The following is a 24,527-nucleotide window of genomic DNA, read 5'->3' on the forward strand; positions in this document are numbered from 1 at the left end:
GATTGGTCAACTCTTCTCTAACTGGTCAGATGGCCCAGTCTGCTGTGATTGGTCAACTCTTCTCTGATTGGTCAGATGGCCCAGTCTGTTGTGATTGGTCAACTCTTCTCTAAATTGGTCAGATGGCCCAGTCTGCTGTGATTGGTCAGCTCTTCTCTAATTGGTCAGATGGCCCAGTCTGTTGTGATTGGTCAACTCTTCTCTAAATTGGTCAGATGGCCCAGTCTGTTGTGATTGGTCAACTCTTCTCTAATTGGTCAGATGGCCCAGTCTGGTGTGATTGGTCAACTCTTCTCTAATTGGTCAGATGGCCCAGTCTGGTGTGATTGGTCAACTCTTCTCTAATTGGTCAGATGGCCCAGTCTGGTGTGATTGGTCAACTCTTCTCTAATTGGTCAGATGGTCCAGTCTGGTGTGATTGGTCAACTCTTCTCTAATTGGTCAGATGGCCCAGTCTGGTGTGATTGGTCAACTCTTCTCTAAATTGGTCAGATGGCCCAGTCTGGTGTGATTGGTCAACTCTTCTCTAACTGGTCAGACGGCCCAGTCTGCTGTGATTGGTCAACTCTTCTCTGATTGGTCAGATGGCCCAGTCTGTTGTGATTGGTCAACTCTTCTCTAAATTGGTCAGATGGCCCAGTCTGTTGTGATTGGTCAACTCTTTTCTAAATTGGTCAGATGGCCCAGTCTGTTGTGATTGGTCAACTCTTCTCTGATTGGTCAGATGGCCCAGTCTGCTGTGATTGGTCAGCTCTTCTCTAATTGGTCAGATGGCCCAGTCTGTTGTGATTGGTCAACTCTTCTCTAATTGGTCAGATGGCCCAGTCTGCTGTGATTGGTCAACTCTTCTCTAATTGGTCAGATGGCCCAGTCTGCTGTGATTGGTCAACTCTTCTCTAACTGGTCAGATGGTCCAGTCTGCTGTGATTGGTCAACTCTTCTCTAACTGGTCAGATGGTCCAGTCTGCTGTGATTGGTCTACCACTTACAGCGCATGTTGGAAACGAAACTCCCATTACTATATCTGAATTTCGACTTCAGATCTTCCTTAGCTCTTGATACACAGTTATACGAACAGTAATGATGGCGTTGTTTCTTTCTGTATCAATCTCATCCTTTAGTAGAGCATCAAAGTGGATTTGCAGTGCTGAAAACAGCGTATTCTCGACATGTCGACAACACCAACCAAACTCTTCCAGTCTCAGCTACAACTACAGTGTTTGTGGGCGGGGCAAAGTAGACAATGTTCACGAGCAGCCAATGAAGACCACAGGTGGGCATTATACAAATTTGTTACATTGTTATATAGGTATGTAACAGGAAATAGGACTGGAATTACTTAAGACTCGTTTCAGCAGTTCTTTTTTTAGGAGACAATACATTCATTTTTCATGCACTTTAAAACTTTGCAGACCTTTTACATTCACAAACAGCTACAGACTGTATGACAGTTAATATTGAAAAAAGCATAATGGGGCACTGTAAAATGTATTAGTCAAGTAATGTTTTGTTCATATTGCACTGACCCGTCCCTTATACAATTATACCCACATTTCTGGATGAAGCATCACAGAAAAGTTTCCCGTTACTGATGACATTGTAGAAATGTTCCATTCACAGGCGTGTTTGACTCCCATGATTCATTTATTCTGTAATGAAAAGCACACAAGAGTGACTAACCTCTTTTTCAGCAGAAGAGGTTCTTTCACATTCATTTTCTCCAAAGACACTTTAAAATATTCTTCAATAAACAATTTCAAGCTTTCAAGCAAACAAACCAGCTCTCGTATGAATCACATTTGCTTTAAAGAATCACAAGAATGTCCAAAATTATATCTGGAGTTTTGTTGTTTTTTATTGGTGGTTTTTCACATTGTAGAAAGACTGAATCTGAAACAATCATAACTAATGCAAACAAAACTCCTCAAAGATGCAGTCAAACCAAGCTGTTGTTTTAAATTATCAGTTGATCGGAAACAGAAGTGAGTCCAGATCCAGTTTCATTACAAGTGTAAACACTCACCAATTCATTTACAACAGTCTAAACTTGCATTCAAACCAAAATTTAATATTCTTTCTTTGTTTTTTAATAGTCTTTCTCATACTTTTACATAAATATGTTAATGTAAAAAAAGACAAAAAAAAATAAACAGATGCTATGCAAGATACAGGGGGATCATACATATTAAACATTAAATATAAAATTCAATGTAAATACAAAAAAAAAAAAAAAAAATCACCCAACAACACTTCCTATTGAGATCCGCAAAGACAACTAAACAAATTAAGAAAAATAGCATAAACATAAATGTGGGCTCTTTAAGCTTTAAATTTGTGGCGTAATGTAACAGGGAAGTAATAAGACCTAAAATGATCTCCAGTAATGGGGCGCTGGGAAATTAATTATATCATCCAACAGGAAAGATTTTTCATCTCTGTACCTAAAAATATATGAAAACAAAAACTGGGGAAATAAACAGCAATGCAACAAATGCAGTGTGTATTTGTCTATACATTAATGTACATGCAATTATCTGAATCTATAATATACATAAATCATACACTAAACTGCATTTACATGGGAAAGTTACGTATTTTATTATGTAAGTATCTAAATATGTATTATTATTCTTATTATGCTTAGAAAACCGCTTAAATGCAATATGCTTTCTCAGATGGGAATTATATATATATAATTCCCATATATATATATATATATATATATATAAATAAAGGTTTTGGTTTTGGTTTTTCTCTTGCTCAGATGTAGATTATATAAGGGCAGTATATAGGTACGATGAACAAATTATAGTGTCAATAAATAAATTAATATAAAACAGCAAAGCATCCTACGTATAAAACAAGCCAGAAATGGTCAAATATTCTTTATTTGTAACTTACTCTATATAGTGATATGTGATGAAGCTGTGCATAATGATCGGCTCATTAATAATAATTCTTAATGGGGTCAAAGTATCTTCACAAAATGTTATTAATGTTCACCTTGAGTCAAGAAATGTTTGGTTTCACTCATTTTCCCCACATGTGACCAAATCCACAAATCTAAACAGAAACAAGCAAACAAAGCAAATGATTATCACCATCAACTGAACTCTTTTAGCTACATCAGACCTGTGACTGAAACCCCAAATTGTACCATTCCCAGAATCCAGTGCATCCGGCGGTGGGTGTCTGTGTTTGTTTGCCCTTTGAATGGTGTGACGAGGACGGAAGCTCAGGGGTTCGATATGACGACGTCGTGAGCCGTACGTAGGCACTTGAGCTCACACACACACACACACACACACAGACACCTGAACAGACGTCCTGCGTCCTCCATCAGGGCGAGTCCATGCTGAACAGCTCGATGCCCTGAGAGTTCCAGTGCAGACCGACTCCAGAGTTAAAGACCAGAGACCAGGCGTACGGGATGAAGAAATCCTCAGGCTGCTCTTCCTCCACGTATTTAAACTTCAGCTCCGGAAATTTCTGCATGAGGATCACACACATCCATTAAGTTACAAACTGAGGCTAAAATGTTAAAAGAAAACAATGCATCCCTACATAAAACAAGCAGCCAAAAGATTTTTTATTTTTTTTGTTCAATCAGTGAAAAACTTCAACAACTATTAAAGGATTAGTTCACTTTCAAATTAAAATTACCCCATGATTTACTCAAGAACTCAAGAAAGTGTCTCCATCCACATCCACCCATCATAAACGTACTCCACACGGCTCCGGGGGGTTAATAAAGGCCTTCTGAAGCGAAGCGATGCGGTCTGGCAGAAGCTAGATATTTGACTTCATAACACAGTCACTTCATAACACAAGCACTTTCTTCAGCTCATACTCGTTGATCCCGTTCACTGCCATTATAAAGCTTGGATGCGTCAGGATATTTATTAATATAACTCGGATTGTGTAAGAAGAAAGTTATACACACCTAGGATGGCTTGAGAGTGAGTAAATCTTGGGCTAATTTTAATTTGAAAGCGAAAGAACCCTTTAAGATATAATATTTGTTCATGTGTCAAGATTCACCCACTGAATGGGCTTCAGTGAATGAAAGTTCAATGACATCAGTGTTATTTTAGTAATATTTATGTACTGTTATATTATTTATTATTATTTTCAAGAACTGTTGACAAAGTGCATTAAATGATTTCAGAAATCTTGCCTTCAGAAGAAGTTGATTAATACAAGAAAAAAAATAAGTTAAAAATACTTATTATTTGATTAAATAATAAGTATTTTTAAGTATTTTTAATAAAATATTTTTATAAATACATCTTAACTACAATTAAGAATGGATTGGATACAAGACTGCACAACAATTTTATTTTAATATTATTTATATATTTTTTATATTTTTATATTATACTTTTCATTTTAATTTTAGTGATTTTTAGTGATTTTGTTGTGCCTTTGTAATTTTTTTTTTATTTTTTAAAATATTATTTTAATTAATTAATTTATTTATTTATTTTTATTTCCATTTTAGTATTAGTAATATTTTTTAAATATTTTATAGCATTTATTTCAGCGTTATTTCAATTAAAAAGGTGATTTTTAATATTTTCAATTTCAGACATTTTACTCAAAAAGGACTGCTTAAAAACTGCAAGAAAATAATGTTCTTCCTCTGTATTTTTAAGTACAAATATCTAAAAATTCTTAAATCAAGATACATTTACTGGAGAAGCAAAATGACTGGTATTAAGGTATTAAGTCTTGTTTTCTGAAAAAGTATCAAAATTAAGCGAGTTTATGCTTAAAACAAGAACAAACATCTGTCAATGGGGTCAGAAAAATAAACTTCAAAATGACACGAACAACACCACCAATAATGCACAATTAATGCATGTTTTTGCTGGTGTCTGGCACTTTCTTGCATGGCTTTCAATCAAAATAAGGCATCAATAAGCCTTAAAACTGAATTATTAGATGAGATGTTCAGAAATATGGCCCTAAAGACACAAAGATCAACTCTGAGATAGCAGAGTTTACATATTTAACTTATGTAAAGTCTTTCATCAAAATAAGATTATGAAAACAAATATTTGTTCTTTTGACTAACACACACTGATGCGTCGTTCACAATATGAACAAGACTCAAGTCAGTCTTTATTTAATGTGACTTTAATTGTTACATGACACATGCACAGATGTTTTCTCTCTTCATGTTGTGAAGTCGTAACAGTTTTGGTCATTCTTGTATATGTAATAAAAGTTTCAAAAAAGGCCTGAGTGCAAATGAAGAGCGTAAAAAAGCATCCATAATGAGTCGAGTCGTGTCTTGAACACAGATACGCGTAACCTGTCAGCGTGCGTTATCTGATTTCAGGTGAAGCGGTTGCAGTTTTGACGCAGGTGTAATTCCATCCACCTGTGAGGTAAATACACTTGAGTTTGATTGATTATATGACAGACGGGAACACCTCAGACGCTGCTTTTCATGTTTAAATACAACCCTCTTAACCTCTGGTAAAGCGATCCGCAGCGCTACTACCTGAGACGCTCCCGGCCGTCTCCTGTGTGCTAATCAGGGTGAGGAGGTGGCGTGTTTGCTAACCGGAGCCTGAGCCGGAGGGTTTGAGTTCCCCACACCCACAGCACAACAGTGAGCGTCTACGTTTACAGCCGCCTCGGCCTGGGAAGAGTTTCCCATTCATTCCTTTTATTTTCAATTATTCAGGCTTGATCCAAACTAACAAGCTACGAGATGAACCACAACATGAAAACAAACTATATTAGCATCCACAGCAATTTATGACATTGTTCTGTTTATTCTAAGCGTACGCTGCTGTTTTGTCATCTGTCGCTTTAAATGCTCGAGCTCTTTAAAGCAGGATGGATTCTGATTGGCTGTCAATGTTTTTATTGTTCATCAGCTGGAAACAAATCGTTCTGAAAGTTATATTGTTCCTAGTTGTGTTGTGGCTATTCTTTTACATTCAGAACGATTTTTAGAACTATATCTTCATCGTTATATAAGTGTGTAATTCTCATCACTCATCACTGGGAATGATGTGACTTGAATCAGTCTGGGTTTTTATGTAATTTCAACACTTTTTCAAAAAAAAACAAAAAAACAACAACAACAACAACAACCGCACGTTAACTAACGTTATGTAGATAAGTTAGCTTGGTGATGTTAGAAAAACTGGACACTGTTAGAAAAGAAAAGAAATCACAAATATACAAAAAAATAAAGAGAATTTAGTGTGAAACGCGCTAAACTGTCATAAAATGTATAAACCAACAAATGTATGAAAGTAATAAATTAAATACACACATCTATCTATCTATCTATAATCTACATAGAATTAAATACAATTAAATCTATAAAATATATAAAATTCATTAAAAAAATTAAATTACAATAAAGATAAAATTGAACATTGTAACCTATCCATCCATCCACCCCTTTGCCATCCATCCAACCATCCATCCATCCATCCATCCATCCATCCATCCATCCGCTAACCATCAATCCGTCCATCCATCCATCCATCCGCATCCATCTATCCATCCGCCATCCATCCATCTATCCAACCATCCATCCATCCATCCATCCATCCACCCTTCTGCCAACCATCCATCATCCATCCATCCATCCCTCTATCGAACCATCCATCCAACTATCCATCCAACCATCCATCCCATCCGTCCTTCCAACCATCCATCCATCCATCCATCCACCCTTCTGCCAACCATCCATCATCCATCCCTCTATCCAACTATCCATCCAACCATCCATCCCATCCGTCCTTACAACCATCAATCCATCCATCCATGCGCCAACCATCCATCCATCCAGCCATCCATCCATCCAACCATTCATCCATCCATCCATCCGCCATCCATCCATCCTTCTATCCAACCATCCACCATTCTTCTGCCCGTCCATCCATCCATCCATCCATCCGTCCACCCTTCTGCCAACCATCCATCCATCCATTCTTCTATCCAACCATCCATCCAACCATCCATCCATCCTTCCCACCATCAATCCATCCATCCATCCGCCATCCATCCATCCATCCATCCATGCGCCAACCAACCATCCATCCTTCTATCCAACCATCCACCATTCTTCTGCCCGTCCATCCATCCATCCGTCACCCTTCTGCCAACCATCCATCCATCCATTCTTCTATCCAACCATCCATCCATCCTTCCCACCATCAATCCATCCATCCATCCGCATCCATCCATCCATCCATCCATGCGCCAACCATCCATCCATCCAACCATTCATCCATCCATCCATCCATCCATCCAACCATCCACCATTCTTCTGCCCGTCCATCCATCCATCCGTCCACCCTTCTGCCAACCATCCATCTATCCATTCTTCTATCCAACCATCCATCCAACCATCCATCCAACCATCCATCCAACCATCCATCCATCCGTCCTTCCAACAATCCATCCATCCATCCATCCATCCGCCAACCATCAATCCATCCATCTATCAATCCATCCATCCATCCATCCATCCATCCATCCATCTGCCATCATCCATCCATCCATCCATCCATCCGCCAACCATCCATCCATCCGCCAACCATCCACCCATCCATCCACCAACCATTCATCCAACCAACCTTTCATCCAACCATTCATCCATCCATCCGCCATCCATCCGCCATCCATCCATCCATCCATCTGCATCCATCTGCATCCATCTGCATCCATCTATCTGCATCCATCCACCAACCATCCATCCATCCGCCAACCATCCACCAACCATTCATCCAACCAACCATTCATCCAACCATTCATCCATCCATCCGCCATCCATCCAACCATTCATCCATCCATCCTTCTATCCAACCATCCACCATTCTTCTGTCCGTCCGTCCATCCATCCATCCATCCGCCATCCATCCATCCATCCAACTGTCCATCTAACCATCCAAACATCCATCCATCTACATAACATTAAATCTATAAAATGTATAAAAGAAAATATATATTAGGGGTGGGAATCTTTAATCACCTCACGATCCGATCCCGATTCTGGGAGTCGCGATCCAATTCCAAAACGATTCTTGATCTACTCTTTTTTATTATTATTAATTTATTTATTTATTTATTTACTGACTTGAAAATCTTAAAATCCTTACATTTACTTATCCTTACATAAGTAATTTTAAGTAGCCTACTTTTTAAAATAATTACAAATTGAAAAAATTACTAAATTAAAACAGTTGTTTAAGAATTTTAAACTAATATAACTTCAAAACATACAAGCAAGTAGCAAATAATAAAGAGGAGCAACGAAACATATTACAAGCAATAAACAAATAGTGCTTTCAGTATTTAAGATTATCTGAACGTTTTCCATTCAAGAACTAAGAGTGAGTCTTTCTTTCTCTCACAGCACATCCTGTGCAATGAAGCCCATGAATGTCCTTGTAATTCGCTTCAACCTTTCCAAACATTATGAAAGATTATTCTGTGGAAGGTTTGAGCGGTGTATGTATGTGAGGAATTGGAAGCAAGCAGAATACGGGTGTTTCTAAAGCACACTCAGCGTCATCGCGCATCTGGTGGATTCTGAAATTCTCAGAATCGATCCAGAATCGTTGGAGAGAGAATTGCGATGCATCGATGTATCGATTTTTTTCTCCCACCCCTAATATATATATATATATATTTTTTTTTTACATTTTGACCTAACAAAACATATTTCCATCACAATCCAGCCAAATGCTATTGGATCAAGTCCTGCTTCACAATTTCACTATGGAGATTTTGAAAGTTAAACCTAAAATTCTTCTGTTCTGCGCTACAAAAGCTCTTGGTATAGTTTTGACTTGCTAACTATGGCCACTGTTTCTGTTGTTCAGTATCACTGACCTCTGAGCCATCTCTAAACAAATACAACAGCTGATTCCTGCCCACAGGAAGCTCTCAAACATATAGGCTGACTTTAGAGAAAAGGACTTTCAGAAACAGGAAGCTGTCTGTCTGTGGCTCTGAGTAACACCGTTCACTCTTGGCTTAATTTGCAGTACCACAGAAATCCTCCTTCCGTTCTTTTCAGAGGCCACGGAGGAAAAGAAGCCCATACGACATGAAGGAACTCCTTTCACTGGAACTTTACAGTTCCCCTGGAGCGATTCTGCAAACAAATGCTGTCATTTCCCATCAGCGCAAAAAAGAGGAGGTTGGTGAAACGCTGCTTTTCAACGGCTGCTGCAATGAGCAACTCTGTGGAAGTCGTTCGTTGTCAGTAAAATTTGAGTTTGTGGCAGTGAAACTGCAGTGAAGATATTCAGAGCTTCGTTTCAGACTAAAGGTTTGCGTGGATAAAAACACATGCAAACTTGACAGCACATGCAAACGTAGCCTTTCGAACAAGCAAAACAGTGTCTTGTGAGTTCTATGTGGATTTAACTTAATATGAGCTTTGAATAATGCCTTCATGCTCAAAATACAGGGCACTGTCATTGCAAATGAATTTGAATAAGATTAAATGGCCAAGTGATTTATCACAGCTGATAATCAATTCAGAAATGGACACTGCGTGTGTGAATTGATGCCACAGAAAGGAGAGTATTACTCTGATTCATGCATTTGTGCATCATGTTGAACTAAGGTAAACAAAACAAAATCTGTAATGTGGGCCCTAAAAGTATAAATAATACAACATTTTCTTTTTTACCGAATTGAGCTGTGACTGGACAAGCCAACACAACCCAAGCAGCACGATCCAGCTCAACCAAACGCTTACAATATCCTACATAAAATATGCAGGAAATGCCTGGAGATGGGCCGTCCCGGCCAAAACCAGCAGCTGTGAGGTGGCGGGAACCATCAACAGCGATCTGACCCAACCCCAATCAACCTGAGCCGACCCACACCAGCGCTCAGGTGAGTCGCAGGCCAATCGACAGCAGGTAAGCTGCCCATCGGCGTTAATAATGCATCAGTATCCTATCATATTCCCCAGCACTCTCATTGTGAAAGACAGAGGCCGTATTGAAGCGCTTTCATATCTGACTCCACAGAAAGGGCTCAGAACTTGGCTGGACTCGCTGACTCCGGGTCTGCTGGCTCGGCTACACTGCGGCTCTATTCATGGCCGGTCAAAGTCTGTCTGTTCCTTTCAGACGCCATACAGCACACAGGCCCGGTCTGTCACGCGTGGGAGGACATGAAGCGACTCGCGTGATGAGGGACTCCAGGTCAGAAGGTCAACAACTTTCAGAATGGCTGATGGCAGAACACAAGGGACGATTAGTTCATTCTTTGTTGTTTTCAAAACTCTACGGGTCAATGTGTCAAGAACATGTCAAGAACTTTTGTCTTTTGTCATATTTGTCCCTAAAATCAAAAGAAAGAATTAAGAATTTCTTATGATGAAAATAAAACTATTTTAATATTGTGACAATATTTCCAATGTCAATTAAAGGGATAGTTCACCCAAAAATGAAAATTATCCCATAATTTACTCACCCTCAAGCCATCCTAGGTGTTTATGACTTTCTTCTTTCAGATGAACACAATCAGAGTTATATGAAAAAAATATCCTGGCTCTTTCAAGCTTTATAATGGGAGTGAATGGTAACCAAGGTTTTGAAGCCCCAAAAAAATGCATCCATCCATCATAATAGTAATCCATACGACTCCAGGAAGTTAATAAAGGTCTTCTGAAGTGAAGCGATGCGTTTTTGTAAGAAAAATATCCATGGCTTGAGGGTGAGTAAATTATGGGATAATTTTCATTTTTGGGTGAACTAACCCTTTAAGCACATTTCCCCCAAATTCTCATTAGTGAAAAGTAAAAATAGTCCAAGTCTCATTATTGCAATGCAATGAAAAAAAAAAAAAAAAAAATTATTATTATTAATGTATCTATACATCATGCCAGTATTTATTTTATGCTTATTATAATAAATGTATTTAATACATTTAAATATTATTGTGTTGCCCTAATGAAAATCTAATAAAAATGTATAAATAAATAAAAAAAAATTCAATGAGAATCTCAGGTAAACTGTGCTTAATTGTCACAAAAGCAATATAATACAATATAATATAATAATTATGATTAAAAATCAAATAAAATGTAACCTTTGTAACCTAACAAAATATCAATGAAATCTGAAAATACAATAACATTATTTAAGGCTAACATTAATATTATAACATTGTAACATTAATAAGGATTATTTCTGCTCGTTTCTCTTTGTATTACAGCGCATTACAGAATTTAAATGTGTTGATGACTTACAAATAAAACGTCCTCACCATGAAGTGACTCAAATGAATCAAAACATTCATAAGGGAATAAACTGGTGCTGGGATTCATGTCAGAGTACATATGAGTCCCAATGAGGGCAGATGAAAACCCAGAGCTATTTAAACTCTCAGATGTTCTCTGAACTCAAGTCTTGCGTCAAACTGTTCTCTTCTCAGTTCTGAAACACACACGCACACACAGAGAGAGAGAGAGAGAGAGAGAGAGAGAGAGAGAGAGAGAGAGAGAGAGAGAGAGAGACATACACCCCCCTGCGGGGCCCCAGTGTTTCCTGGGAAGAGAACGGCCAGACAGTGCCCGGGCAGAATTGGCTCATGGTTGGCTGCGCTCCAAGGTCGCCAGTCGGCTTGGCCCTGGTTTGCAGCAGTCGGAGCCTCAGAGCAGAGACGGTGCACTAACACACACACATGGATCTGTCTGCTCACACACACACACAGGGGAACTGGAAGCAGATGATTTTACGCAAAAATGCAGCAAATTCAAACATACCTATATTACGCACGCAAACTGAGAACGTTAGAGTCTTGTGTCTGATTCAAAACACACACCGATAAGAATATCTTGTGACCATTAGAGTGATTAAGTGAACATTACATATCCATAATGGAGTCAAAATAAAGGCTGTAGTGACATCAGCCGAAAAAAGAATGTTGTTTTAGAGGCAACTTATTAGATTTGGATGAAATTACGATTTTTTTCTTTAAAAGTTTGGGGTCAGTAAGAAGCAGCACAATTGAGGAAATCAGTTCAGCTTTTAAAATGCATTAGGAAACAGAAAAATCTGCAAAAACCTAATTGAGAAAGCAGTCTTTTTCATGACAAGTTAAGTGTCATATCTAAGTATTTCAAAATGCATCCAAAAGCCTTTATGAAAGCGTGTGTGTGTGTGTTACTCTGATGACGCCCTCCCTCACAGGAGCCACGGTGTCTCTGTCTTATCACCACGCAACACACACACCAGCACTCTGGCCAAACAACAAATTCCACCGCCTCTGTCACTCTGTCCACGTCACACACGGCTGTCGCTGCTCCTATTCAACACTGAAGAGAGAGAGACAGAAAGAAAAAGGAGAGACAGAAAGAGGTAGAGCTCTGGGCAGACAGGCAGTCTGGCCCTTCACGCTTCCTTTGTGTGTGTGTTTGTGGTGGAATAAGGGCCGTCTGTACCAGGGCCGAGGGTACGGAACATCCCTCAAGCACACAGTTGCTCTCTTGGGACTCTGATTCTGATAAGTGTTGCCCACTGCATGCTTGAGTGTGTGTGTGTGTGTGTCTATGAGTCTGAATGTCTAGACAAGAATTTTTCATTCCCAGGACACAAACACAACCCCACAAACACACACATACACACACACACACACACACACACACACACACACACACACACGGAGAACGTATGAACAGAAATGCATGAGCATGCCAATAAACCACTAGAGAAAACCTAGTAGAAATTAGAGCTGCAAGACTATGCAATTTTAAAGTCACTAGGCAGTGTGTTGCATAAATAAACTTGCTCAATATATTTCTATATATATGTATATATACACCGATCAGGCGTAAGGATTTGAACGAGTTTGACAAGGGCCAAATTGTGATGGCTAGAAGACTGGGTCAGAGCATCTCCAAACTGCAGCTCTTGTGGGGTGTTCCCGGTCTGCAGTGGTCAGTATCTATCAAAAGCGGTCCAAGGAAGGAACAGTGGTGAACCGGCGACAGAGTCATGGGCGGCCAAGGCTCACTGATACACGTGGGGAGCGAAGGCTGGCCCGTGTGGTCCGATCCAACAGACGAGCTACTGTAGCTCAAATTGCTCGAAAAGTTAATGCTGGTTCTGATGGAAAGGTGTCAGAACACACAGTGCATCGCAGTTTGTTGCGTATGGGGCTGCATAGCCGCAGACCAGTCAGGGTGCCCATGCTGACCCCTGTCCACCACCGAAAGAACCAACAGTGGTCATCTGAGCATCAGAACTGGACCAATGGAAGAAGGTGGCCTGGTCTGATGAATCACGTTTTCTTTTACATCACGTGGATGGCCGGGTGCGTGTGTGTCTCTTACCTGTCATCTCACCAGGATGCACTATAAGAAGAAGGCGAGCCGGCGGAGGCAGTGTGATGCTTTGGGCAATGTTCTGCTGGGAAACCTTGGGTCCTGCCATCCATGTGGATGTTACTTTGACACGTACCACCTACCTAAGCATTGTTGCAGACCATGTACACAGTTGCAGTTCCATGTTTCATGGAAACGGTATTCCCTGGTGGCTGTGGCCTCTTTCAGCAGGATAATGCGCCCTGCCACAAAGCAAAAACGGTTCAGGAATGGTTTGAGGAGCACAACAACGAGTTTGAGGTGTTGACTTGGCCTCCAAATTCCCAATTCCCAATTATTCCCCCAATTAGCCATTTTCTCCCCGAGGTGTCATGTCACTCGTTAGTGTTACAAGGTGTCAGGTGTGAATGGGGAGCAGGTGTGTTAAATTTGGTGTTATCGCTCTCACTCTCTCATACTGGTCACTGGAAGTTCAACATGGCACCTCATGGCAAAGAACTCTCTGAGGATCTGAAAAAAAGAATTGTTGCTCTACATAAAGATGGCGTAGGCTATAAGAAGATTGCCAAGATCCTGAAACTGAGCTGCAGCACGGTGGCCAAGACTATACAGCGGTTTAACAGGACAGGTTCCACTCAGAACAGGCCTCGCCATGGTCTACCAAAGAAGTTGAGTGCACGTGCTCAGCGTCATATCCAGAGGTTGTGTTTGGGAAATAGACGTATGAGTGCTGCCAGCATTGCTGCAGAGGTTGAAGGGGTGGGGGGTCAGCCTGTCAGTGCTCAGACCATACGCCGCACACTGCATCAAATTGGTCTGCATGGCTGTCGTCCCAGAAGGAAACCTCTTCTAAAGATGATGCACAAGAAAGCCCACAAACAGTTTGCTGAAGACAAGCAGACTAAGGACATGGATTACTGGAACCATGTCCTGTGGTCTGATGAGACCAAGATAAATTTATTTGTTTCAGATGGTGTCAAGCGTGTGTGGCGGCAACCAGGTGAGGAGTACAAAGACAAGTGTGTCTTGCCTACAGTCAAGCATGGTGGTGGGAGTGTCATGGTCTGGGGCTGCATGAGTGCTGCCGGCACTGGGGAGCTACAGTTCATTGAGGGAACCATGAATGCCAACATGTACTGTGACATACTGAAGCAGAGCATGATCCCCTCCTTTCGGAGACTGGGCTGCAGGGCAGTATTCCAACATGATAACGACCCCAAACACACCTCCAAGACGACCACTGCCTTGCTAATGTCTCCAGACCTAAACCCTATTGAGCATCTGTGGGGCATCCTCAAAGGAGGTGGAGGAGCACAAGGTCTCTAACATCCACCAGCTTCGTGATGTCGTCATGGAGGAGTGGAAGAGGACTCCAGTGGCAACCTGTGAAGCTCTGGTGAACTCCATGCCCAAGAGGGTTAAGGCAGTGCTGGAAAATAATGGTGGCCACACAAAATATTGACACTTTGTTCCCAATTTGGACATTTTCACTTAGGGCTGTTTAGACAATAATGGCTGTGTGTTGAGTTATTTTGAGGGGACAGCAAATTTACACTGTTATACAAGCTGTACACTCACTACTTTACATTGTAGCAAAGTGTAATTTCTTCAGTGTTGTCACATGAAAAGATATAATAAAATATTTACAAAAATGTGAGGGGTGTACTCACTTCTGTGAGATACTGTATATATCCCTATGTGTATAAATACATATGCATGTACAAAGTCCTTGTCTTGGATTCACATGACCATAATCAGGCATGTTTTGGTGGCTATTTACACACTTTCTTGTGTTTAATAACAGATTAAGTCATGAGGCCAAAGCCACCCATCTGAATGGGTTTGAAAGGAGATGAATTCATAAAGGTAATGTTTGTAAGCAGGTTTTATTGTGCAAACTGTAAATATCTAAACTAAAAAAAAGAATCTAGATAAATTAGTCAACGTCACTAAATCGTTATTGGACAACAAATCTGATCTGTCTGGTTTACAATGCAGCGTATTGTAAGTTGCACGGTGTATATCATCACAATAACGGCTAGCCCTACTTGTTGCTAACGTCTCAAACGTTCAAAGTTTCAGTGACAAGAACATCATGTTCCACATAATGGTGTTCACACTGAGAACGATTTGCAATGATCAGATAATATACATCAGCCCATCCATGAAGGTCTGTGGGTGTTTCTCAGAAGCAGCAGGACGCTGAACGATTTCTATCGGCCCTCGTTCTCATTCGTCTGGTCATTAACATGATGGATGCTGTCTGTGATATCTGAAACACTGAACATGTGATAGAACACGCAATTAAACGGCGGACGAACGGCCACATTTTCACTGATTTAGGGGGATCAGAGGGGATTGTGGGTAAGGATAGGAAGGTAACGAGACACGTGGCGGAGATTTATTCCAGTCTTTTAGCCCGTATATCAGAGACAGATATGTGTGATTTCCTGTTCTTCTGGAGATGTCATTACCCGCATGTGTTATAAAGCGTAATGAATGGCCCCGGAGGAGTCGTTTGTGATAATGAAGATGAGGCCTGACCCGCTCTCAAACATGATTGCTCGTGTGTTCAGACAACCGCCGCTCGCTCTCATTCTTACTGCATATCAGATCAAGCACAGCTTCATTTACCTACAAAATTATCAGTCGCCAAATGCAAAAAAAAAGGAAAAACTTTAGTGTAAAGTTTGCCAAAGAAATTCAGCTAGAGTTATACATATGTATATAAGTATATATAATTATTTATATATATTAAATATTTATAAATACTAAATATAAGTAAATATACTTAAAAATTATTAGAATTTAATTTAAAAAAATATATATTTAAATAAAAAAAAGTTTTCAAAAAATTTTAACAGGACTGAAAATGCAAAAATGTTTGAAGTATTTGTTTTTTTCAATAAAATACTGCAAAACACATGGCTGTTTAGAAATATTATTTATTTGGATGATTATGTACTTATGAAAATAATAACTTTTACCATGGTAACATCTGATGTGCGTGTGTGCACAGATGGCAGTTGTGTGATACAGTCAGCCGGTGAATTATTAATTCTTAATCCAGTGTGTCTTGAAAGAATTTGTTTTCCTGTCTCTAGGAGGAAGTGAAATGTCACGGTTCTATATTTAGATAGAGCTAGATATTTTGTTTTGAAAATGGAACAAATATCAGAGTGAAGAGGTCAGATGGGTGGAGAGGTGGAAAGGGAATGACGAGGCCGATGACGCCAAATAGAGAGTTTATGTGAATTTTTGTGTGACTAAAATCAAGCATTATGACAATGTGAATCATCACAAATATCCGTGTGCTTACCTTCAGACGGTCATTAGGGAGGGCCACAGCACCTTTCTTGATGACCTCTTGAACTCTCTCTACTGATAGGTCACTTCCTGCTTGCTCCAGTCGCTGGCTGAAGAATCCAATCACCTGCCACACACACACACACAGTCAATAGCTGTTTCCATCCCAAGTTGCGAATTTAACTTGCACACAACATTGGAATATCGCATAAACCATTTGCAAATACAGCACCGTTTCCACCCCATGTGTTCAAGAGAACAAAAATGGCCACTTCCAGGTAAACTGGCGTAAAATTTCTGTAATAAAAACGGAAGTTGCTGCAATCGGGGATGCGTTCAGATGCTGGTGTTTGGGTACGCAATCATATGAGGGAGGGAATTAAACCAAATCATTTTGATGACAGACTTTGGCTCAGGCATTTCAGTAAGATCAAACCAACATTTGAGATGCTGTGATACAATTTGTTAGTCCAGTTATCCAATCACATCCTCTGTTGAGGCAAAGTCATGTTTTTTGTTGCTCATCAAGGGATTTATTCAGTAAACATGTTTCCATCATAGTTTGTGCTCATGTCTTCTTATCAGATAAAAAATGATCCGCCTCAATTGAGCACATACATTTTTATGCACATTTTTAGAATTTATGTAAATCTTGGAATATCCATCCAGCTTTTTTGATGCAATATCCCAAAATTCACATAAAAATAGGTTGATGTAAACATAGCTAATGTCACAACATCAGTGCAATGCTGTAAATTATGATGTTTGCACAGTGTGTGAGTTATATGATATCTCAGAATGCAATATAATGATGAATGAATTAAAAGCAATATCAACTGATGTGTTTTAACATCTTCATTACTCATCGGAGTGTCAAAAGGACTCCCTAGTAGAAGAGATATTGTATCTCAATGGGACCTTCCTGGTTAAATAAATAAAATTAAAGGGTTAGTTCATCCAAAAATGAAAATTATGTAATTTATTACTCACCCTCATGTCGTTCCACACCCGTAAGACCTTCATTCATCTTCAGAACACAAATTAAGATATTTTTGATAAAATCCGATGACTCAGTGAGGCCTCCATTGCAAGTAAGATCATTTCCTTTTTCAATGCCCAGACAGCTACTAAAGACTAAAGCTACCTAACCCTTTAATCAAAAATATCTTAATTTGTGTTCTGAAGATGAACGAAGATCTTACGGGTGTGGAACGACATGAGGGTGAGTAATTATTGACAGAATTTACATTTTTGGGTGAACAAAACCTTTAAAAAGCCAAAACTGTGTCTACACAACAAAAGCAAATAGAACCCATTATAATCAGTGATGCTGTCTACACTGTTTGCGGTGCGATGTGACACGGTAAACTGATTTGCAGACATTAGTACAAAAAAAACATTGAAAATGCTTATTTCTGGCATGACAACTGGATGCCAATGACACGAGCATAATATACACTATATTCCCAAAAGTTTTGGGATGCCTGCCTTTACGTGCATAAGAGCTTTAATGACATCCCATTCTTAATCCGTAGGGTTTAATATGGAGTTGGCCCACCCTTTGCAACTATAACAGCCTCAACTCTTCTGGGAAGGCTTTCCACAAGGTTTAGGAGTGTGTTTATGGGAATTTTTGACCATTCTTCTAGAAGCGCATTTGTGAGGTCAGGCAGTGATGTTGGCGAGAAGGCCTGGCTCACACTCTCCGCTCTAATTCATCTCAAAGGTGTTCTATCGGGTTGAGGTCAGGACTCTGTGCAGGCCAGTCAAGTTCCTCCACACCAAACTCGCTCATCCATGTCTTTATGGACCTTGCTTTGTGCACTGGTGCACAGTCATGTTGGAACAGGAAGGGGCCATCAACAAACTGTTCCCACAAAGTTGGAGCATCTTGATATGCTGAAGCATTAAGAGTTCAATTCACTGGAACTAAGGGGCCAAGCCCACTTGGCACAATGCAGTCAGGCAAGTACCATTCTCCTGGCAACTGCCAAACCCAGACTCGTCCATCGGATTGCCAGACAGAGAAGTATGATTTGTCACTCCAGAGAACACGTCTCCACTTCTCTAGAGTCCGTTGGCGGTGTGCTTCACACCACTGCATCCGACGCTTTGCATTGCACTTGGTGATGTAAGGCTTGGATGCAGCTGCTCGGCCATGGAAACCCATTCCATGAAGCTCTCTACGCACTGTTCTTGAGCTAATCTGAAGGCCACACGAAGTCTGGAGGTCTGTAGCTATTGACTCTGCAGAAAGTTGGCGACTTCTGTGCACTGTGCGCCTCAGCATGCGCTGACCCCGCTCTGTGATTTTACGTGGCCTACCACTTCGTGGCTGAGTTGCTGTTGTTCCCAATTGCTTCCACTTTGTTATGATACCACTAACAGTTGACCGTGGAATACTTAGTAGTGAGGAAATTTCACGAATGGACTTATTGCACAGGTGGCAACCTATCACGGTCCCACGCTTGAATTCACTGAGCTCCTGAGAGTGACCCATTCTTTCACAAATGTTTGTAGAAGCAGTCTGCATGCCTAGGTGCTTGATTTTATACACCTGTGGCCATGGAAGTGATTGGAACACCTGAATTCAATGATTTAGAGGGGTGTCCCAATACTTTTTGGCAATATAGTGTACTACTGTTAGAAAGACTCACTTCCTATTTCTGAATTTTGGAAATATCACATTCTATTTTTATTATGCAGTATACAGTATATTCTGTGCAGTATGTTGTATACTAGTATTCCATTAATTTAGTTTCGGATAAAAGCAGGTTTATTCTGCGTGGTGTGTTTAAGGCTGGAGGGAGTCATGCAGCATTAATGCACCAGTGTGAGTGCGTGTTTTAAAGAGGGAATTTACTTCCTTCTGTAGGTTACCCAGAAGCCCTCTAGGCTTCTACTGCACAATATAAATGCAGTAGGTCTAGTTTAAATCTCTCTTCATCTATATGAATGTTTGCACTGAGGATTTTGTTTCAAACTTGAACCATGTGCTCATCTCTAGAGATACAGACAGCTACAGAAGCTCTGTTCCAAAATCTAGTGAGCTGCCTACCTAGGCAACATATTTAGGCATTATAGGCACAGTACTTTTGCAGGCGTTTTCTTTGTTGTTGTTAAAAGTTATCTAGTTTTGACCAAACTCAATGCATGCACTGTAAGTATCCAGATGACACAATCCCAGAATGCAATGCAACAATTATATTTTATTCATATTTTATGAAAAGAATGGATAAAAATAGTTCTGTCTCATGAAAATGTAACTATATCAGCCAATAATTTTGTGTACTAATTGTGTGTACCATGTGTTCATTAAAATATCAATTTTACATATAAAAAAAAAAAAAAAAAAAAAAAAATTATATATATATATATATCTACACACATATTAAACCTTATATATAAAAAACACATTATAAATACATATAATATTTTAAAATATTAGAATATTACAATTTCTATGTATGTTTAAAATAGACTCTACTGGAATCAACAGCAACTGTGTGAATTTCTGCCCATAAAGAGTGTTTCAGATCAGTCACTTATGATGTTCATTTTCAGTTATGATGCTCTCTTAGAAGGTAGCTGTCTATGTATACACTAAATTGCTCACTAGGGTTTGGAACAGAGTTGGAACACAGTCAGTGTCTCACCGTGTCGAGGTTCTGCATGATATCCTGGAAAGACGGATGCGATCGGAACTGTTCGAAGAGTTCTCGCTTGTAGAGCAGCGCGTACAGCAGGTTTGGGTTGTGATGGAGGGAATTACTCAAACAGGAGTTTATAATCTCCAACATCATTCTGATTACCTCCTCAATGACGTTCAGATCCTGAGCCTGAGGGGAAAAAAGAGAAAATGCAGTATAAGTAATGACACAAAGAATATTTTTTTTAACCTAGTCAGCATTTCCTAGGGCATCAGAGGTACGTTCAAACTCGAAATACACTTTATCTTGGTGACCATATCATGAGTTTCAATTTTGGAAGCGTATAATATCAGACACATTTTTTTTTATTTTCAAATAGTAAATTACCTTATTATGCCTGGTTTCAAAAGTACTAAACTGTACTAATTCGTTACTGTTCATTAAAGGGATTTTTGATTATGATTTCACTTTTTTAAGTTTAGTTAGTGGGTAATGTTGCTGTTTGAGCATAAACAACATCTGCATTACGAGGCTCAAAGCACAAACCCCAAAATTTACATAAACCCCGCCCCCGAAAACACACAACAAAGAGGGTGAGGCCATGTTGGGCTGCTTTAGAGAAGAGGAAGAGTTGTTGTAGTAGAGTGTTGTTGCCATGCCGTCATTTTTACGCCGGACTGCTTCACAAAAGAGGGTCAATTCAACACTGGATTTGCACAAAAGATTAATGTGACGGCACATGCTAGTCGATGAGTTGAATCAACTCCACAGCAACTACATAAATTTATCCACTAACCATTCAGAAACGTCCAGATTCATTCTAAAAGTTGTAACTTCTTCCTGAGTCTCTCCATCAGTGTCGACTCCAGTTTGAACAATGTAAGGCTGAACACCGTTACTGACAATCCTCATTTTGGCTGCGTGAGATTCTCCAGCTTTGTTGTTGTTGAGCAACCGAAGCGCGAGCTGTTAAAGCTCCGCCCTCTTCTAGAAAGGGGGCCGGGAGCAGCAGCTCATTTGCATTTAAAGGGACACACACAAAAACTGTGTGTTTTTGCTCACACCCAAATAGGGGCAAATTTGACAAGCTATAATAAATGATCTGTGGGGTATTTTGAGCTGAAACTTCACAGACACATTCTGGAGACACCAGAGACTTATATTACATCTTGTGAAAAGGGGCATAATAGGTCCCCTTTAAAAAGCTGCAAGTCAGTGTTTAATACCTTGAGTTACATATTTGTTCAAATCACTAACCACACACTACCATTAAAAGGTTTAGGGTCAGCAAGATTTTATTCAGCAAGGATGCATTACATTTTATAATGTTACAAAAGATTTCTATTTCAAATAAATGCTGTTCTTTTGAACTTTCTATTCATCAAAGAACCTTGAAAAAAAATTTCATTTTCCACAAAAAGATGAATCAGCACAACTGTTGTCAACATTGATAATCATCAGAAAAGTTTCTTGAGAATCAAATCATCATATTAGAATGATTTCTGAAGGATCATGTGACACTAAAGACTGGAGTAATGATGCTGAAAATTCAGATTTGATCACAGGAATAAATAGCATTTTAATATTTATTCAAATACAAGACAGTACTTTTAAACTGTAATAACATTTCACAATTTTTACTGTACTTTTGTTCAAACAAATGCAGCCTTGGTGAGCAGAAGAGACTTAAAATCTCACCAACCATAAACTTTTGAATGTTTTGATCAGTAACAGTGATGCAAACAACACTAACTGTCTCCTAAACTCTGCAACCCTGGTTCAAACGCACCTCTGATGGACAAACATGCTGTCTAGGAAGGTGGCCAGCAGTGCAGAGAACAGCACACTGTGTGTGTGGGTTAAATGGGTTATCATTTCCCTGTGCTCTGCTGCAGTCTGGGCCGTCACACTTTTTCTGGGTCACACACACACACACACACACACACACACACACACACACACACAGCAGGGGCAACACAAATGCATCTTCTCTCTCTTTTTGCCTCTTCATCTCTCTGCAGCCGCATCATATATATTTAATGCATCAAATTTAAGCATGTTTGACGCCAAGTCTGGATGGATGTATAGACTGTGTGTGTGTGTGTGTGTGTGTGTGGGACACATTTACATCAGCAGTTAGTTCAATACAAACCTAGAAACCCTCACAAACATACAGATACCGGCCCTCTGGCCTTAACCTGGGGTTAAAATTGATGCTAAGACAGGTTTAATTGTGACCATTATATCTTGAATAAATAATTATAAGAATTATAATACTAAGTGACTGCTTCAAAGAGTGCAATTCATTATAAAATGCACAACATAACATGCCATTATAACGGTTTACACATCTGAGCATGAACTGGCATTATAATTTATTATAACTGCAGTAGCTGTTGTTTATGAGAATATCTTCACATAAACTGTTGCCAAAAGATTCTTCTCTTCAGTAACACAATGCATTTGACAACTAAATTGTTCAAAAATAGAAAAAAAAAAAAAAAAAAAAGACTAGGAATAAAGACTTCCATGTACTGAAGCATGTCATGTCTCTGAAGAGCCTTCAGTCTCTGACCTTTGACCTTCTCATTTCCTTTTCTCCCACTGTCCTTCCCTCTGCCTGCAGCCATTTTGGCCTCCACTTTATGTTATTCATCTATTGGTTATTCTCAAGACTGATGTCAGTTTCTGAGCCACAAATCTCTCTGGACAAAAGCAAGTCAATGGAACAGAATGTGCAATCCCGTTTCCATAGAAACACACATAGACACACACACACACACACACACACACACACAGAAATACCACATCAAACGCTCTTTGTGTGGAAGCTAACACAAGTGATTTTAGGAGATGACAGCTCGGGAAAGCTCAGAGTGTGTGTAGTGAAACATAAAAGCCCGGGAATGTACAAAAACACACAATTTTATGGAATTAGCTTCAATGACTGTACGACAAACAACCGCAGTATCGTTCAAAAACTGAAAACATAATTCAACTCCTGGAGGAGAGAGAGAGAGAGAGAGAGAGAGAGAGAGAGAGAGAGAAAATAGAAGAAGAATAGAAGAAAAGAAAGAAAGAAAGAAAGAAAGAAAGAAAGAAAGAAAGGAAAATAAAAAAATAAAATAGAAGAAAAGAAAGAAAGAAAGAAAGAAAGAAAAAATAAAATAAAATAAAAAAGAAAGAAAGAAAGAAAGAAAGGAAAAAAGAAAAGAAAATAAAAAGAGAAAAAGAAAATGAGATAAAGTAAAGTAAAATATAAAAGAAAATAAGATAAATGAAAATAAATAAAAATAAAATAAAACAGAAGAAAAGAAAAGAAAAGAAAAGAGAGAAAAGAGTAAGAAAAATAAAATAAAAACAGGAAAATAGAAAAAATAAAAAGAGAAAATAAAAAGAGAAAAAAGAAAAAGAAAAAGAAAAGAGGAAAAGAGAAAAATAAAGAAGAAAAAGAAAATAAGAAAAATAAAAAAAATAAAATAAAATAAAATAGAAAGAAAGAAAGAAAGAAAGAAAGAAAAATAAAAAATAAAATAGAAGAAATGAAAGAAAAAATAAAAATAAAAAATAAAATAAAATAAAATAAAATAGAAAGAAAGAAAGAAAGGAAAAAATAAAACAGAAAAGAAAGAAAAGAAAAAAAGAGAAAAATAAAATAAAATAAAAGGAAAATAGAAAACATAAAAAGAGAAACAGAAAAAAAGGATAAAAGGAAAAAAGAAAAATAAAGAAGAAAAAGAAAATAAGAAAAAATAAAATAAAATAAAATAAAAAAGTAAGAGGAAAAAAAGAAAAAAGAAAATAAGATAAAAAAAGGAAAATAAAAAAATAAGGCAAGAAAAGACAGTTTGTTGCGTCCGAAATTGAATACTTCTCTACTATATAGTATGCGAAAAACAGTACGCTAAAAGAGCAGTATGTCAGAATGCACAGTATTAGAAAAACAGCAGGCGAAAAGTACCCGGACGACTTACTACTTCTGGCGAGATTCTGAAGTGCGCTTTCGATGGACACTTTACCATCCCATGAGGCCACGGGAGAGGAGTTATAAATGGAGGTGAAGCGACGCAACTGACGCTGGTAGGTCACGTGACAGACAACATGACGGATGTAGTACGTCCAAATTTCTTTCATACTACACACACTCATACTATATAGAACATACTTTTTTAATGGTCATGAAGTAAATTCAAATGTAAAAGTAGTACCTACTCAGACAGCATGCGATTTTTTACTGATTCCACTAA

The 24,527-nt window shown here is 38.9% G+C and overlaps 1 protein-coding gene across 2 annotated transcripts in view; it reads right to left on the minus strand.

Annotated features, from left to right (window-relative positions):
* Positions 1-1,625: 1,625 nt before the first annotated feature.
* The window catches only part of dym (dymeclin), an 86,952-nt gene continuing 64,050 nt past the window's right edge, over positions 1,626-24,527 (minus strand). Inside the window, exons 15-18 of one of the 2 annotated variants that reach the window (XR_007927262.1) lie at positions 20,287-20,469; positions 16,644-16,757; positions 3,158-3,489; positions 1,626-3,063 (exon numbers count right to left, since the gene is read on the minus strand). Coding sequence is in view for 1 of the 2 variants with exons in the window: in XM_051878272.1 (XP_051734232.1) it covers positions 3,340-3,489; positions 16,644-16,757; positions 20,287-20,469 (447 nt within the window). In the remaining variant the exon portion in view is untranslated. Of the gene's footprint in view, positions 3,490-16,643; positions 16,758-20,286; positions 20,470-24,527 lie in introns of both variants that reach the window. The other variant, XM_051878272.1, reaches the window with a different exon arrangement.

The sequence above is a fragment of the Ctenopharyngodon idella genome, chromosome 21, assembly GCF_019924925.1.
Source record: "Ctenopharyngodon idella isolate HZGC_01 chromosome 21, HZGC01, whole genome shotgun sequence".
Lineage (NCBI taxonomy): Eukaryota > Metazoa > Chordata > Actinopteri > Cypriniformes > Xenocyprididae > Ctenopharyngodon > Ctenopharyngodon idella.